Source organism: Jatropha curcas, unplaced genomic scaffold (assembly GCF_041381405.1).
Source record: "Jatropha curcas cultivar XTBG-Jc1 unplaced genomic scaffold, XTBG_Jcur_1.0 HiC_scaffold_35_pilon, whole genome shotgun sequence".
In the NCBI taxonomy this organism is placed as follows: domain Eukaryota; kingdom Viridiplantae; phylum Streptophyta; class Magnoliopsida; order Malpighiales; family Euphorbiaceae; genus Jatropha; species Jatropha curcas.
Genome location: NW_028322329.1, coordinates 12233 through 30765, shown reverse-complemented (window position 1 = coordinate 30765; position 18533 = coordinate 12233). Strand labels below are relative to the sequence as shown.

Genomic DNA, 18533 nt, shown 5'->3' with positions numbered 1-18533 from the left:
TCTCATTATTTCACTTTCTACGTGATATAGATTTGATTCAAGGAACCAAAAAATATAATATTTCCATTCCACGATATTCACACCAATTTTGACTTTTATAATCTTAAAATATAAAATTCTGAGTTTTCCAGACACCACACCACATTCACTAAACGACATGTTTTGTTGCAGAGGATACTATAGATGCACTCACCGTCACTCACAAGTTTGTTTAGCCACAAAACAATTTCAGAGATCAGATCAAGACCAATATTTCAAGTGACCTATAGAGGAAGGCACACATGTTTTCAAGCTGCTCGTTTAGCAGCCTCAATAAACGACAAGTCGCAAGAAGGTGAGGATAATTGCTCAATAGAACGACAGCAACAACACGAAGAAGTGAAGCCCAAGCTATTCAAAGAGATATCTTTCAACTACAGAGAAGGACTCAGTAAAAGCGACGACTTGGAAATATTTCCACCATTTTCTCTCAATGAAGAAACTGATATTTTCAAGAAGTCAATAATGGAGAATGATTTCTTTATTAATTTTTCACCTGCATCGATATCTCCGGCGACCGTCGTCCGGCTTTGGAATAGACAATAATGCAAGAACGCCGGAATCTGATTCCGCTCCAACTTCAGTTACCAATTCGCCAATCGGAGATTGGGATCTTTCAATAGATAAGGTGGATTTCGACTCCAATCTCCCTTTAGAATTATTTGGTTAATTATTAATAGGATTAATTTTATGATGTGATGGGTCAGTGCTTCGAAAGAGAGATTAAGAGAAGGTTCTTGAGTCTCGGGTGGTGCCTTCCCAGAAAATTTTTCAGTTGATTAGGGAGTTTAATGACGAGTAGGTGTAACCTTTTTTTTTATCAATTTGGCTCGTAAACTAATAGTAGATTAAAAATTAATTCGCTTGTGGACTAAAAGTTTATGGCTTTAAATTTGGCAAATGCGGCAGATAAGGTAACTTACAGCTAAAACAGTAAGACTCTGCCCTTTTGATAGCTAAACAAAGCAATAAAAAGGAGGGAGGGGATGAAGGGAGCCGAAGCACTTTGCAATACAGATAAAGCAAACTCTTATTAGAATGTCAAAAGTTGGAAAACAAATACAAATCACAAACCGAGCAGAGTCTTATTAAAGTAACATATAATATAATAAGAACATTAAAATATAATAACATTACCACAACAACATATAATAAGAACATCACTACAACAACATAAGCATACTGAACTTAAAATATACGACTGAGCGAGTATACAGATTGTATAAAAGTGAGAAATAGAAGTACAAGTGCTGCAATAGTTCCAGTCCCTCTCCAGAGATTGCTAAAATATACACTTCTCATGATAGCCACAGTCTTAAACCAACGATTCTCATAATGTTTATTAAGATCCACACTTACTCCATAGAAACAAGACCCACATGTTGTAATTTCAAGACAAAGCTTATTCACCATCTTAGCCACTGATTTGTACTCCCCAAGCAAATTAGTGATAATACCATTTTGAATAAGCAATTCCACATCTCTCTCAGTATCTACTAGAAAATCTAATATCCATATATACTCACATATGTAAGGATCATTTGGATAGTGACACTGCTCAAAAGCCATCAGATTTCTTATCAATCGTTCTGTGCCATCATGAAATTCAAATCTCGGCATTTTCAATTCTCCACTTTCAAATTTTATATCTAGGGGCCACGCCTGTTTATCCACCTTAAACTTGACTCCTGCCTCATTTAACTTTGTAGGCACTATAAAGACTTTCAATACAAGCATCATTCTTTGACACTGGATGTTTGTAGGATCTTCTTCTTCTAATCAAATCAGTCAAGTGCTTAGGTTTCTCCTCAATTTCTTCTCCTTCTACGCTTGCACTCTCATAGTCTTTGTTCTCTTTTGACAGCAGAACATATTCGAAATCCAAAACCCATAAAAAATGGAGAAGCATCGCGAGTTTTATGATCATCATCACGAAGTTTCGGAGGACGCAAGTAATTCGATAAGTTGAGGCGCACGAGAGAAAGAAAACCAAAATTTCCAGTAGCAAATTTATATAAATCCTCAAGCACAAAATAAGGCAGCTGATTTTCAAGCAATATCAAATCTTCTAATATGCCATCTTCGCGCGATGGTTTGCCTAATATATAATCAGCTTTATATTTTTCTGTCCAAATAAAACTCTCTCCTCTTTTCAAGAAAAATTCGATAATGAACACAGAATCCAATAGAATCATTCTTACAAACATGTTCTGTTCATACTGCTCAAATGTTTGGTCATAACAGTGACGGATTGTTAATTCGTATTCTCTAATTTTGTTTTCAAGCTCAACCCAAGTCTTGCCAGTCCTTCTGCAGAATTCTGCCAAATATCTCAGTTTTTGCTTCTCCATAGGTTTCAATGAATCTTCATTGTGGTGAAAAGGGCCTATGGAAATCATTTGAGGAGTGTAGGCTGACGGATTTATAGCTCGAAGTTTTCTTGGAACTCTGTAGATACAAATTTCTGGCCATAAAGCTGGCTCCGATAGTAAACGCGCTAAGTTGTCTGTTATGTCAATGACTAATTGCTTTCCGCTTTCAGCTTCGACATCATTTGAATTACTTCCTTCACCATTCTGTCCCATCTGCCCAAGAACACCTAATATACTTCATATATATATTCTTTTTTAAAAAAATATTTGTTAATTAATTAACTCCATTTGCACACAACACATCTTTTTAGCAATCAAAAAGAACTTTTGACAGGGAGAGATCAAAACTGATATAAAAGGAAATGTATAAGAATTGGAAATCAAAGTTAATTCAAGGTTATCAATATTACATTTCATTACTAAAAAAACGGCAAAATTTTTCAGGAGAGTGTGCCAACCTGAAGTGCAAGATCTTTGCCTGAAGAAGTGGTCTAGTTGGCAGTTGAAAGCACTCAGATTTTCTCCTTCAAAGGCGACAAAAATGTGTTGGGCGTGGGTGTATCCAAACAATTTAAACCTTTTTATAGACGAATGCTCTCTTTGAATTTTCTTTTCTCATTAATAATGCAAGGCTCTGTTGTCCTTCCAATTAATTAATTAATTAATTTTGATAATTGTATTGTCTTTATCAGTAGTACCTTTTATATTAATTTCTTTTGTTTGTAAATCAGTTGACGGATAACAAAATTAAAGTTTTTTCTTAAAAAGATAAGGTACGTTTCAAGTGTATTTCTCAAAAATTTATCGTTACAAAATTTTAACCGAATACTATCTCAATGTGAACATGAAAATACATGTTTATATATGAAAGGAGAAGGGTGCAAACCTGAAGTGCGAGAAGTGTTTTGGCGATTGAAAGATAGATTTTATCCCTTCAAAAGCGACAAAAATGTGTTAGGTATAATATATATAGTAGGGTGCATATTTTTCCAATCAATTTAAGTCGAATGATCTCTTTCATTGTCCTTTTCTCCTCGATAATGCAATCTGTCCTGTCCTAATATAGTACTCCCGCCTTCGTTACACTTAACAGTAACAATTAGACATTTTATCTTGTTCTACTTTAAGTATTTATTTAAGATTTTGAGACTATATTAATTATTATTTTTAAAAATTTTATCTATATTTATTGAGTGTTTTATAGCAAAATTAGATAAAGAGCTTTTAATATATTAAGAAGGACAATTTACGCATTTTATTCTATATTTTTAAAAAATCATTATGACTAGTTGTTTTAGACACATGTTTCACGTAGATTTTATTCATTTAATTTTATTATTTATATAATGAAAGCATAAATTTTTATTTAGATTAAAATAAATATAATAATTTATTAATATTGCACTTTATATATACAATGAAATTTGAACATGTGTTGTATTATAATATATAATTAAAAATAAAATGATGTTTATTTTTTCTACCTCTTTAATAAAAAATATATAATTTTATTATTAATTAATTATATAAATTCACTACAAATTCGCATTTATCATACTGCAAAATATTTTATAATTTGGCCATGCTATAACATTAATATAATAATCATGACTTACTTGACTTGATCTCACATCAATTATTTTCGTCGGACGAAGTTAAACTGAAATTTTATCAATAGCATATAATATTTCGAACCATATCTTTGTACAGAATTAAAAATAAATTACTTAAAGTTCTCAACTACACATGAGAATCAATATGTAAAGTTGTAAACAATAATATTAGTAATAGAATGTACTTTATCAAGTTTAAAGAAGATATAAATGAGATTAAATTAAAAAATTACAAAGTAACATATAAAAGTGTTTGAAAAATATTAAAATTTTAAAGGTCTAATTATCTTTATATCTATTTAAAAAATATTTAAAAATATATATCCAATTAAATTATAGAAAAATTAAACAAAATTCTATAAAATTCAAAAGACAGATTTTATCCCTTTAAAAGCGACAAAAATGTGTTACGTATATTATATATAGTGGGGTGCATATTTTTTCCAATCAATTTAGGGATAAAAATCAAATGTCGCTGAAACGGACAAATTTGTAGGTACATGTTGTCGTTGACTAGTAATTGATTATATTTCATGTCTTGATCTCTCAGTGCACTATAGTAAATTTTCCTAGGTAAAATTTTGATAGCAAACTTTATTGCAGAGATACTATAGATGCCCTCACGAGGTTCAGAGATCAGATCAAGACCCTACAATATTTGAAGTGACCTATAGAGGAAGGCACACATGTTTTCAAGCTGCTCGTTTAGCAGCTTCAATAAACGACAAGTCGCAACAAGGTGAGGATAATTGCTCAGTAGAACGACAGCAACAACACGAAGAAGTGAAGTCCAAGCTATTAAAAGAGATATCTTTCAACTACAGAGAAGGACTCAGTAAAAGCGACGACTTGGAAATATTTCTACCCTTTTCTCTCAATGAAGAAATGATATTTTCAAGGAGTCAATAATGGAGAAAAAAATGTGTTGGCCGGGTATTAGACACATACTCTCTTTGATTTTTCTTTTCTCCTCAATAATGCAACGCCATCCTGTCCTTCCCACTAATTAAAGTTGATAATTGTATTGTCTTTATCAGTCATGCATTTCAAATTAATTTTGTTTTTGTTTGTAAATAAGTTGATGTATAACAAAATTAAATATTTTTCTTAAAAAAAAAAAAGGGATAAGTCGAAGTAGGTGCATTTTTCAAGTGTATATATATATAGGGTGCATATTTTTCCCAACCGACGACTGTCTCTTTGACTATGCTTTCCCCTCAATAATGCAATCTGTCCTGTTCTAATATACTAATATAATCTCTTACGCTGGAATTGAGTTTCTGAAAGTGGATCGCGATTACAATATAATAATAAATTGAGCATTGGTCCTCAATTTATCATAATGGGCTATTTGGCCCAAAATGAGTGGGAATAGATTGGACTGTCATAAAGCTTAGCATCGTATTTTCTGACTTTAAGATTTGCAGTTTCAAATTCGAATATGAAAAGCTGTTATTAGAATAGCGAAACGTTCAAAGAGATAAACATTACAGATAGAACAATGAATCAGGAAATAGAAAAAAAATTGAAAAGATTGCACAACCAAACAGTCTTAATTTTGTAACAAATCTCTAATAGAAGACGCAGACTGTGTGACGGTGAAAACCAGTAACAAAATGGCGACGACAGTTCCGGTGCTTCTCCAAAGATCCTCAAAATACACCCTTCTCAAGACCGCCACCGAACGATACCATAGATTATCGTAGTGTTCATTGAGCCTTACGCTCATATCGTAAAAACAAGAACCAGACGCCCTTATTTGCAAACCAAGATTATTAACCAACTTAGCCACTGATTCATTATCACCTAACAGATTAACAATAATCCCCTTTCTACAAAGCAAATCAACGTCTTGCTCTGTGTATATCAGAAAATCAAGAATCCAAATATAATCGCAGATGAATGGATCGTTTGGATAATGACACTGTTCAAATGCCATCAGATTTCGAATCAATCGCTCTGTATTATCATCCACTATAAATAATGGCATTCTCAATTCTCCTCTTTCAAATTGCATGTTGATTGGCCAGGCTTTTGGACTCACTTTGAACTTCACTCCTGCTTCGTGTAACCTTGTAGCTCTGTATAGATTTTTCACTGTTTTTCCGTTATTGTTATTTGACTTGGGACGCTTATAGCAACGATATTGTCGAATTAGATCCGTGAAATTTAACGGTTTCTCTTTAAAGTCGTCTTCTTCTTCTCCTTTGACGCTTTGATCGTTGAGCTTTGAACATGAGAAGCATCTAGGAATCCAAAAACAATAAAAGCAAGAGAAGCAATCGCAGCTACATTTTTTATGTTCTTCGTCAATTGGTGGCGGAGATAAATAGTCCCATAAATTTTTGACCATAAGATCGGAAAAAGAAGGATAGCCTTCTTCGTTTAACTTTCCGACGGTGAGGTCATATAAATCTTCAAGAACAAAATACGGTAACTGATTTTCCACTAATATTAAATCCTCTAATAAACCATATTCTCTCGTCGATTTTCCAAGAATATAATCCTCTTCATATTTGTCATTATTTCCGTTCTCAAAGAATTTATATTTTTCTCCTCTTCTCAAGAAAAGTTCGATAATAAACACAGAATCCAACAGAATCATATTTGCAAAATCTTCTTTGGATATCTCATCAGTTGTTGAAACTTCATAACAGTGGCGAATTGTTTTCTCCCAGTCTCGGATTTTGTCTACAAGATCAACCCAATCTTTTTTACCAGTTCTCGTGCAGAAGCCAACCAAGTATTTCAATTTCTGCTTTTGCATGACTTTCAAACCGTCGTCGTTGAGGTGAAAAGGGCCGATTGAAATCATTTGAGGAGTGTAGGCTGCTGGATTTAAAGCTCGAAGTTTTCTTGGAACTTTGTAGATACAAAGCTCAGATGGCCATAAGCCTGGCTCTGAAATTAAACGCTGCAACTCGTGAAGTAGTGGAATTTCAACTTTGGTTTGGTTTTTTGTTTCTTTTGAAGCATCTGAATCTGCTGTTTCGTTCTTCCCATCACTTAGAATGCTTGATCTAGCGATACAAACAAAAGAATTTTTAATCAGTTCTGATATACGCAATCATACGTTACAACTCTAACCTCAACTTAATCGATCCATTACAAGTAAAATTAAATGTGTAAAAAAATATACTTACTTAGCAAATATTATGGAATGTGCATGCTAAAATGGATACTTTGCTGAGATGTAAGCGTAATTATCTATATTTCATCCACTTATATGACTGATATCCCTCATCGATGGGAAAAAAATGTTACATATCAGCCTTTTCTTCTCCAATGAGAATATGCATGTCCATCCACACAAGAAATTTTGCACGATTGGTTGGATAAAAAAAATGGAAAATAAAAGAAATCTTGACGATCGATTTGTTAGAATACAATGTATAAATGGTCACATTTATTTAATTTTATAAGATGAATGTTCAAATTATTTTAGTGGGGTAGTTAGATCATATAGAGTCCTTCCCGTTTCTTTTTTTTTTTTTTTTTTGACTTATTTAGTTTATTTTTAATTGAAAGTCGTGGATCCGATATGGCGTGAGAAAATTAATTAATTAATTTTATAATATTTACTAAATATTTAAATATTTTTTTTTTGAAAAATTAATGTTACTAATAGACTCCAAATTATGTTCGATTTAACCCTGGTTGATAAGATTTAGAATACATTGGTTGAATAAAATGGCAGACAAAAAATTGTTTTTTTGAAGCATATGTCAGTTTCTCTTGGTTGTTAGGGTTTGCTTGTTGACTTTTTGCTCCTTTAATTAGCGAGACCTGAATTCTTCAAGTCTTTTTTTTTTTTTTTTTTTTTTTTTAAATTCAAATAGCAGTACATTACAAAATAGGGAAATAACCCAAATTGGTGCAAGTCTTTTTTAATTCATAAAATAAAGTAAAGTTGCTACCAGAATAAATTTTATTAGCGAATATATATATATATATAAAGAGAGTCAAGCCTTGCATCATCATATTTATTTTAGCATATCACATTAATTAATTATTTAATTAGCACTAAATGGGCTGAGTTAAAACTGAGGCTGGCCCAATTCTTGAGCACACTTTAAAGTATCATCTAAAATCTTCTCGACGCCATGCTTGTATTCAAATCCAAGTTCCTTCAGTTTCGTAGAGCTCAAAACAATTTCCCTGTCCAAATTCTCCACAAACCTGAAAATCAATCAATAAATTATTACTTTTCTTAATTCATTTCTAATTGAATTTCGAGATTGAGGTCTCTCATTTTTAGAAATACACACTCTAATATGAATTATTTATTGCTTTCAATACTCAGAAATTAACTTACTCTCCATTAATAGCAATATGTGGGTATTTCTTTTGCCAATAATTGGCAATCTCTGCCGATGATAATAAGCTTTAGCACATAAAAATCTACCGCTAACGGATGGCTTCTCTATGCAGAAAATATGAGCCTCGCGAACATCTTCAATATGAACAATTGGTAGCTTTCCTATTATGTCTTCCAATTGCCTAGGTGTGGGATACCAAATCTTATCCTCTGTAACTTGTGAGATTAGTATTCCCATACTCTGAGACATCGCAGAATGTACGGTTCCTCCTCCCACTAATCCACATGTAATGCTCACTACTTCAAGCTTTTCGCTATTATGCCTAAGCACTTCTTGCTCTGAGAGCGTCTTCGATCGTGTGTATGCCTAATAAATAGTTTGCAGTTTACTGTTAATTTTAATATGTATTATACAGAATTAATCGATTATTAATTTATTTATTTATGCAACGAAGTTATTCGTACAGTCATTGCCCCAACTATTTACCTTTCACCTAATACCTATCAATATATAAAAGTCTTAAATGAAATTTCTTAAATCCCGACTCTATATGTTATCTTACCATCCAAATATTACATCAAATAAATAGGCGTCAAATTCTATGTCAACTAAATAATTTATTCATTTCTATATGGGACTTCAGTTTATGCCTTAATATGAAACAGTAGCAAATCTCTAATTAGCATCTATACTACATAAACTAATTGTTTACTTTCATCAAAGTTTTAAAATATAATATCAACTTATCTATCTAACCTTTTCTTATTTAAGTTTAGCAAGGTATTTTGTGACTTCCTTAAATTTATCCATTCAACCTTATCATCTTTAGTTTCTCAGGTTAGCATAATGTTACCTGGTGTTATTATCTAGATCTCGACTTAGTTCAGATCTTTCCTCCTTTGGCTAGCATGTCAAAATTTTTATCAATTGCTTCATGATTCACTTCACTAGATTCTTTTATTCTTTTACTGTAAGGAATTCAATGTATTAATTTTAATATTTATCGAAAAGCCAGAAGAAATTAATTACCACATGTTTAAGTTGTATTTATCAACATATCATTAACTTCAAAACATCCCCTAGAGTTGAATAATTTTCTTATGATATGACAAACTACCCAAAAGCTTAAATTATCAAATCTCTCTAGTTCTGATTTGTCACAATTCACTACGGTCAAAAGGAATAGTACTAAAATTTCAATTCTTAATGTATCTATCTCTAAGTTTTATTGATTTGTATTTCTTATTCTTGAGAAATTTCTACCTCATTAGATTCATTCCTACTAATAGTCTACAATACTGAATTTCACCTAATGTGTCTACTAACTAAGGATTTTTGAGCAATTTAAGAGTCCTCTTTTTCTAATAGTTCTACTATACATTGTTTCAGCGATATTAATTGTTAGATTAATCGTTATTTAAAATTCGACTAATGAGTTGACAACTACAGCCTAGGTTGACCATCTTATGAGTAACTGGCTATTTAAAAACTTTCAAAACTTTCCCTTTTCACTTTTAAAAATATCGGCATATCACTCACACATAACTTTGAAATTTCTTATAATAAAAATTTGCATTTAACTTTATTTCATTTCAAGACCAATATCAATCGTCGGTATAAAAAAAATTTTTCATGAAGTTTGAAATCAATACTCATTGTATTTTCTAAAACCTTTTTGGTATTTAATAAAAATGAATTGTCTATCTACCACGAGGATAATCCGGTAAGTCATCTAGTTCAGTCTACTATCTCATATTTTCAATGCCAAGAACATCTAATCTCTAGCATTACTATTCCTTTTGTGTTACTAGGTCTATCAAGGAAAGGGAGCCACACGGTAAAGTGGGGCCAAAAGGAGCGGGAGGATTGGGAGTAGGTGGGAGGGTGATTGAGGGCTGGATGGAGGAGAGGAGAATGGAGAGGAGAAGACTAGTAGTAGGGGATCGTATGTGAGGAGTGGGGAGCAGGTGAGGAGAGAGATAGATATATATATATATAGATATATATATATAATATTATATATGCATATTTCTTACATCTGAATTTTTACTTCTTTCCCGATTCATTTCTTATATTTATTCTAGCAGTTCATAGTAGATAAATTAATTAACCATATTATCATCATCGGCCTTTCTACGATTTAACATCCCCTAGTCTTATCCAAATTCTTTAGTTTTTTTGATTCAGTTTAATTTTTTTTTATCCTCCATGTCTCATTAGTGTACCCATCTCATTAAATCTTATCCTTAAAAGAATTTTAATCATGGGTACATGAATCTATGGCGTGAAACCATCATTTTACACAAAATTTAATTACGTCGTAAGGTCATTGTTTCTTGGATTTCTAATTCTAATTTTTCAATCTCTACTGATGATTTTTTTTTAAAAAATTTATTAAATTTTTATTTTATTTTATTTAGCACATCGATTCTAATTTCGTACCTTAATTCTTTAAAGCAGATTTTATATACATTTTCTAACTTAGATTAATAAATAGTATTAGTCCTTTCTACATGACTCTTATCTAGATACATCAAATTCCCTTAATTATTAAGTTTTTACTACAGCATCCACGTTCCTTTCTCCATTCATTCCCCATTTGTGATTTAAAGTTATTCATCATTTTCTACATTCATTTTATTCTATAAGATTTATGAACTTGGTCTAGCCCATTAAGTATCCTACATGTGCAGAATCTTAAATATATCTGTCTAGTACCTTACTACAATTTAATTCTCACCCTTTTTTTTTTTATATACATTCACATTCATGAGTTTCACCATGGTAAATTAGGATTTCTTATAAGATGATATTTGTCTTAGATCCTCCTTTTCTAACCTTTGTAATTACAATTTCACTTTTTAATCCCTAACAGTAACATTTCTAGAATTGATCTCTATTAGTTTATCATTATAATTTCTATAGGCCTAATTTAGTCCTCGAGATAGGACAATATGCTCAAAATAAATCAAACATGCAATCCTCGTAAGTCATTTAAAGTCTAAAATCAAACAAATTTTTGACATGCCGACAAAACAATAAAACCAAACAACAAAAAAATAATTCCAATAAGCAAATAACAAGACATTTTTCTCAAATCATAGTTCAAATAAATTCACTTTGTTATGTCTTTAAAACTCCGAATTCTTTTCTAAACAGTTTCAAATAATTTTTTTTTTTTGAAGCAGGTGTCTCTTGTCGAATCAAGGTGTACTGGGTGATCAAGCCATTACACCAATTTCCAACTGATCTTCTGCTTCAAAATAGATGGAGGGAATTTAGCAAAACTCAAAATATTTTCTTTTATAAACGTCAGTTACCTAGACCTTTCTATACCTCACTATTATTTATGTACCTATAGTTCTCATCCTAAGTTTCATAGAGATTTCCTTCCATCTTCATGCACGATGCGTCCACCGGCACTAAAATGGAATTCAATCCAGACTACATCTCCTTTGTTGGTTACGGCCGACCCCAACATAGGAGCTCTATATTTAATTTCCTATGTTCCGCAATTGATTCCTAAGGCCCAACTTATGCTCTGATACCAACTTTGTCACGACCCATTTCCGTGGGCGGGATCGGCACTAGGACCTGGGTGGACTTAAGGCCCCCGAAACCCGTAGTAAGCCTGTATTACTTAAGACTCGCGTTCTATTCACAATTGTTGATTCAAGCCCAATAATTTATTTCACAAATATTTCCAAAGTACAATCCAAATAATAAATGTCTATACTCTATTTATTCATTTACAACCCAGTTGGAATATAATTGCGGAACTCTGCTCCATAATTCACTATCCTTTGCGTTTACAGATTCAATAGTTATTATTATTATTATTATTTTAAGTGGTCCAATATCAATTCTAAGAAGTTTAATTTATTTTCGACTAGAAGTTCCGATAACTTGTGTTGGACTTAAGACCAAGTCACAATTTGGGCTCAGATCAAAATTGTTTAGTACTTAAGCCCATACTGTCACAAATTCAGAGTTTTTGCTTATTAAAAATTCAAAAGTTTTGAAAATAAAAATCAGGGTATTATATATAACTTGAGAATATATGATTAAAAATAGAAAAAACGATTAATTGTAAAAATCATTAGACAATAATATTACAAGATCAAATAGAGAACACACACACACACACACACACACACACACACACACATATATATATATATATATATATATATATATATATTCTCGAATTAAATGCATAAAAATCTAATTAAATGTATATTCAAAAGTATAAATGAAATATATTTTTTTCGATTAAAAGGAAGTAAAAATAGAATAAAAAGGATCTTCAAAAGGATAAATATATTTATTTTCTCCGATTAAAATGCATAAAAAATTAATTAAAATGATATATCATGAATTTCAAATTAAACTAAGGTTACTTTAGAAAATCTCATAATTCCCTCCTTCAAAAGAGAAAAAAATGTGTTGGCCGCGTATTAGACACATACTCTCTTTGATTTTTCTTTTCTCGTTAATAATGCAACGCCATCCTGTCCTTCCCACTAATTAAAGTTGACAATTGTATTTTCTTTATCAATCATGCATTTCATATTACTTTTGTTTTTGTTTGTAAAGAAGTTGATGGATAACAAAATTAAAGTTTTTTCTTAAGAAAATAATCTTGGTAATTTTTAAGAATTCACCATTACGAAATTTTAACCGAATAATATCTCAATTTAAATGTAAAAATATATGTTTATATACGAAAGGGAGGAGGGTGCAAACCTCAAGTGCAAGAAGTGTTTTGGCGATTGAAAGACAGATTTTTTCCCTTCAAAAGTGACAAAAATATGTTAGAAATATTTTATATAGCAGGGTGCATATTTTTCCAACCAATTTAAGACGAATGCTCTTTTTCACTATTCTTTTCTCCTCGATAATGCAATCTGTCCTGTTCTAATATAGTACTCCGTCCTCCGTTACATTTTAATAGTAACAATTAAAATATTTTATCTTGTTCTAATTTACGTGTTCATTCAGGACTTTGAAGCTATATAAATTATTATTTTTTTTAATTTTACCCATATTTATTAGATGTTTTGTATCAAAAATTAGATGAATAGCTTTTAATTTTTAAGAAGGACAATTTACACATTCTACTCTATATTTTTAAGAAATCAATAAATTTCATTCATTTTTTAATTTTTGTGAAAAAATTAAACTTCGACTGGAACTGGGGAAGTAATAAATTTATAGGTCCACATTGTTATTGACTAGTAATTGATTATATTTCATGTCTTGATCTCGCAGTACACTATAGTTAATTTTCCAAAGTAAAATATTGGTGGCAAACTTTAATAGCCCTCACTTCTAACATAAGTCTTTAACTCTTGAATGTTCTTACATTTATTATGACCAGTTATTTTATGACGGAAGTTCCACGTGTACGTTACTTGTTTAACTTTTTTTATTTTTAATTTACATAATATTTAAGTATAAATGTTATTTAGATTAAAATAAAAATAATGATTTATTAATGTTGCATTTTATATATACAATGGAATTTTGAACATGTATTCTATTATAATATCTAATTAAAAAGAAAATGATGTTTATGTTTCTCCCTCTTTAATAAAAAATATATATAATTTTATTGTTAACTAATTATATAAAATCACTACAAATTTGCATTTATCATACTGCAAAATATTCTATAATTTGGCGATATTATAACATTAATCTAATAAATCACGACTTACTCTGCATAGCCACAATATAATATATGATTTTGATCTCCACATCAATTATTTTCGTCGGATGAAGTTAAGCTGAAATTTTATCAATCGCTTGTAATATTTTGGACCATGTCTTTGCATAGAATCCAAAAATCAAGTGCTTAAAGTTCTCAACTACACATGAGAATCAATATGCAAAGTTGTAAACAATAATATTGGTAATAGAATGTACTTTATCAAGTTTAAAGAAGATATACATGAGATTAAATTCAAAAATTACAAAGTCACACATAAAAATATTTGAAAAAATATTAAAATTTTAAAGGTCTAATTATCTTTATATCTATTAAAAAATATTTAAAAAAACATATCCAATTAAATTATAGAAAAATTAAATAAAATTCTACAAATTTCAAAAATAAAAGAATAAAATATTGAATGAAAATAAAGCTCTTGAATTTTCTTTTTATTTCATTTTTAATATAGAAAGGTTGAAAACAAAAATAATAGCAAATTCAAATATTTATAGCATATTTTTTTCAAAAAAATTTCATTAGCCTAAAAAAATATAAAAAAAATCTATTTTTTTATATTAGTCAAATACTATAATTTCATAATTCCATTGTTTTGTTAAATTTAAAAAATTTTAAAATACAATAATATGTAAATGATTCAAATAAGTGTTCTCTCCAAATTAAATTAAAGAGAAATAATATTTTTTAAAAAATTATTTTAATTTCGTTGTAATTAACTAATATAGTATAAGAATAAAGTGTTTAGTCATATTTTAAAAAATTTAGAACATAATAAATTAATAGAATTTAAGTTCCACTTTCAATAGTTGAAATAAGGTTTTCCATTTATCTCCTAAAAAGTAATATAACATGAGAATATATGATTAAAAATAGAAAAACTATTAATTATAAAATCATTGGACAATAATATTACAAGATCAAATAGAAATATATATATATATATATATATATATATATATATATATATATATATATTCTCGAATTAAATGCATAAAAATCTAACTAAAAGGATATTCAAAAATATAAATGAAATATATTTTTTTCGATTAAAAGGCAGTAAAAATAGAATAAAAAGAATCTTCAAAAGGATAAACATATTATTTTCTCCAATTAAAATGCATAAAAAATTAATTAAAATGATATATCATCACACCACATTCTGACTTTTATAATCTTAAAATATAAAATTCTGAGTTTTCCAGACTCCACACCACATTCACTAAACGACATGTTTTGTTGCAGAGGATACTATAGATGCACTCATCGTCACTCACAAGGTTGTTTATGTTGGGATATCCTCCCAAGTCCCACGTCAAATGAAAAAGAGAAGAGGAATTAAAATATAATGATTCAAACTCAATCCATTAGTATGAGATTTTTTGGAAGGTAATCAAAAATAAATTTGTGAGGGCTTGGTTCAAAGCGGATAATATCATATTAATTCGGTGTTGGACGAGGATACGCGCGGTCCATCAGTTTGTGGAACGACAGCAACAACACGAAGAAGTGAAGCCCAAGCTATTAAAAGCGATATCTTTCGACTATAGAGAAGGACTCAGTAAAAGCGACGACTTGGAAATATTTCCACCCTTTTCTCTCAATGAAGAAAATGATATTTTCAAGGACTCAATAACGGAGAATGATTTCTTTGTTAACTTTTCACCTGCATTTATATCTCCGGCGACATCGTCCGGCTTTGGAATAGACAATAATGCAAGAACGCCGGAATCTGATTCCGCTCCAACTTCAGTTACCAATTCGCCAATCGGAGATTGGGATCTTTCAATAGATAGCGTGGATTTCGACTCCAATCTCCCTTTAGAATTATTTGCTTAAATATTAATAGGATTAATTTTATGATGTTGATGGGTCAGTGCTTGAAAAGAGAGATTAAGAGAAAGTTCTTGAGTCTCGGGCGGTGTCTTCCCAGAAAATTTTTCAGTTGATTAGGTAGTTTAATGACGAATAGGTGTAACCCTTTTTTTATCAATTTGGCTTGCAAACTAATAGCAGATTGAAAATTACTTTCGCTTGTGGACTGAAATAAATATTTAGAATCATTGAGCGCAATGGTCGTTATGAAAATTGAACTAAAAGTTTATGGCTTTAAATTTGGCAAATGCGGCCGATAAGGCAACTTACAGCTAAAGCAGTAAGACTCTGCCCTTTTGATAGCTAAACAAAGAAATAAAAAGAAGGGAGGAGATGAAGGGAGCCGAAGCACTTTGCAATACAGATAAAGCAAACTCTTATTAGAATGTCAAAAGTTGGAAAACAAATACAAATCACAAACCGAGCAGAGTCTTATTAAAATAACATATACTATAATAAGAACATTAAAATATAATAACATCACCATAACAACATATTATAAGAACATCACTACTACAACATAAGCACACTGAACTTAAAATATACGTCTGAGAGAGTATACAGATTGTATGAAAGTGAGAAATAGAAGTATAACTGCTGCAATAGTTCCAGTCCCTCTCCAGAGATTGCTAAAATATACACTTCTCATGATAGCCACAGTCTTAAACCAACAATTCTCATAATGTTTATTAAGATCCACACTTACTCCATAGAAACAAGACCCACGTGTTGTAATTTCAAGACAAAGCTTATTCACCATCTCAGCCACTGATTTGTGCTCCCCAAGCAAATTAGTGATAATACCATTTTGAATAAGCAATTCCACATCTCTCTCAGTATCTACTAGAAAATCTAATATCAAATATAGTCACATATGTAAGGATCATATGGATAGTGACACTGCTCAAAAGCCATCAGATTTCTTATCAATCGTTCTGTGCCATCTTCAACTTCAAATCTTGGCATTTTCAATTCTCCCCTTTCAAATTTTATATCAAGAGGCCACGCCTTTTTATCCACCTTAAACTTGACTCCTGCCTCGTGTAACTTTGTAGCATTATAAAGACTTTTAATACAAGCATCATTCTTTGACACTGGATGTTTGTAGGATCTTAATCTTCTAATCAAATCAGTAAAGTGCTTAGGCTTCTCCTCAATTTCTTTTCCTTCTGTACTTGTACTTTCATCGTCTTTGTGCTCTTTTTGACAGCAGAACATATTCGAAATCCAAAACCCATAAAAAATGGAGAAGCAATCGCAACATCTATTATTTTTATGATCGTCATCATCAATGCTTGGAGCACGCAGGTAATACCCTAAGTTGGTGAACACGAGAAAAAAAATCAGAATTTCCAGTAGCAAATTCATATAAATTCTCAAGCACAAAATAAGGCAGCTGATTTTCCAGCAATATCAAATCTTCTAATATGGCATCTTCGCTAGATGGTTTTCCTAATATATAATCAGCTTTATATTCTTCTGATTCTTCTGTTGCAATAGTCTTTTTTCAAAAAAATTAGATAATGAACACAGAATCCAATAGAATCATTCTTACAAACATGTTCTGTTCATACTGCTCAAATGTTTGATCATAACAGTGACGGATTTTTAATTCGTATTCTCTAATTTTGTTTTCAAGCTCAACCCAAGTCTTGCCAGTCCTTCTGCAGAATTCTGCCAAATATCTCAGTTTTTGCTTCTCCATAGGTTTCAATGAATCTTCATTGTGGTGAAAAGGGCCTATGGAAATCATTTGAGGAGTGTAGGCTGACGGATTTATAGCTCGAAGTTTTCTTGGAACTCTGTAGATACAAATTTCTGGCCATAAAGCTGGCTCCGATAGTAAACGCGCTAAGTTGTCTGTTATGTCAATGACTAATTGCTTTCCCCTTTCAGCTTCGACATCATTTGAATTACTTCCTTCACCATTCTGTCCCATCTGCCCAAGAACACCTAATATACTTCATAATATATTCTTTTTTAAAAAAATATTTGTTAATTAATTAACTCCATTTGCACACAACACATCTTTTTAGCAACCAAAAAGAACTTTTGACAGGGAGAGATCAAAACTGATATACAAGGACATGTATAAGAATTGGAAATCAAAGTTAATTCAAGGTTATCAATATTACATTTCAGTAATGAAAAAAAAAAAAAGGCAAAATTTTTCAGGAGAGTGTGCAAACCTTACGTGCAAGATCTTTGCCCGAAGTAGTGGTCTGGCTAGCAGTTGAAAGCACTCAGGTTTTTTTCCTTCAAAGGCGACAAAAATGTGTTGGGCGTGGGTGTATCCAAACAATATTAACCTTTTTATAGACGAATGCTCTCTTTGATTTTTCTTTTCTCATCAACAATGCAACGCTCTGGTCCTACCAATTAATTAATTAAATTTGATAATTGTATTGCCTTTATCAGTCGTAGCTTTTATATTAATTTCTTTTGTTTGTAAATCAGTTGATGGATCACAAAATTAAAGTTATTTCTTAAAAAAATAAGGTAGTTTCAAAAGTGTATTTCTGGGTAATTTTTTAAAAACTCACTGGTACAAAATTTTAACTCAATACTATCTCAATTTAAATGTGAA

The 18533-nt window shown here is 30.8% G+C and overlaps 2 protein-coding genes and 3 pseudogenes across 3 annotated transcripts; 1 reads left to right on the top strand and 4 right to left on the bottom strand.

The window, feature by feature from the left end:
* The first annotated feature begins 143 nt into the window (after positions 1 to 143).
* On the top strand, positions 144 to 709 carry LOC149492250 (putative WRKY transcription factor 46; annotated as a pseudogene).
* A 436-nt stretch (positions 710 to 1145) lies between these two features.
* LOC105643341 (UPF0481 protein At3g47200) lies at positions 1146 to 2987 on the bottom strand. The gene is given in 4 exon segments (XM_089716783.1): positions 1146 to 1746; positions 1748 to 1893; positions 1928 to 2624; positions 2870 to 2987. Coding segments are annotated over 3 exon segments (1362 nt in total). The 5' UTR covers positions 2870 to 2987; the 3' UTR covers positions 1146 to 1227.
* A 2477-nt stretch (positions 2988 to 5464) lies between these two features.
* On the bottom strand, positions 5465 to 7013 carry LOC105650564 (UPF0481 protein At3g47200-like). The gene has a single exon (XM_089716782.1). The coding sequence runs from the start codon at positions 6837 to 6839 to the stop codon at positions 5577 to 5579; it is 1263 nt and encodes a 420-aa protein (XP_089572908.1). The 5' UTR covers positions 6840 to 7013; the 3' UTR covers positions 5465 to 5576.
* A 1048-nt stretch (positions 7014 to 8061) lies between these two features.
* LOC149492249 (NADPH HC-toxin reductase 1-like) lies at positions 8062 to 8813 on the bottom strand (annotated as a pseudogene).
* Positions 8814 to 16353: 7540 nt separating this feature from the next.
* On the bottom strand, positions 16354 to 18255 carry LOC149492248 (UPF0481 protein At3g47200-like; annotated as a pseudogene). The gene is made up of 3 exons (XR_016319070.1): positions 18136 to 18255; positions 17502 to 17885; positions 16354 to 17262 (listed from the first exon to the last, which is right to left on the bottom strand). The product of XR_016319070.1 is annotated as a UPF0481 protein At3g47200-like (transcript).
* Positions 18256 to 18533: the final 278 nt, after the last annotated feature.

Bases quoted from the DNA above. Each gene is read 5' to 3' on its own strand.
- LOC105650564 (XM_089716782.1), bottom strand. From the start codon at position 6,839: ATGATTTCAATCGGCCCTTTTCACCTCAACGACGACGGTTTGAAAGTC.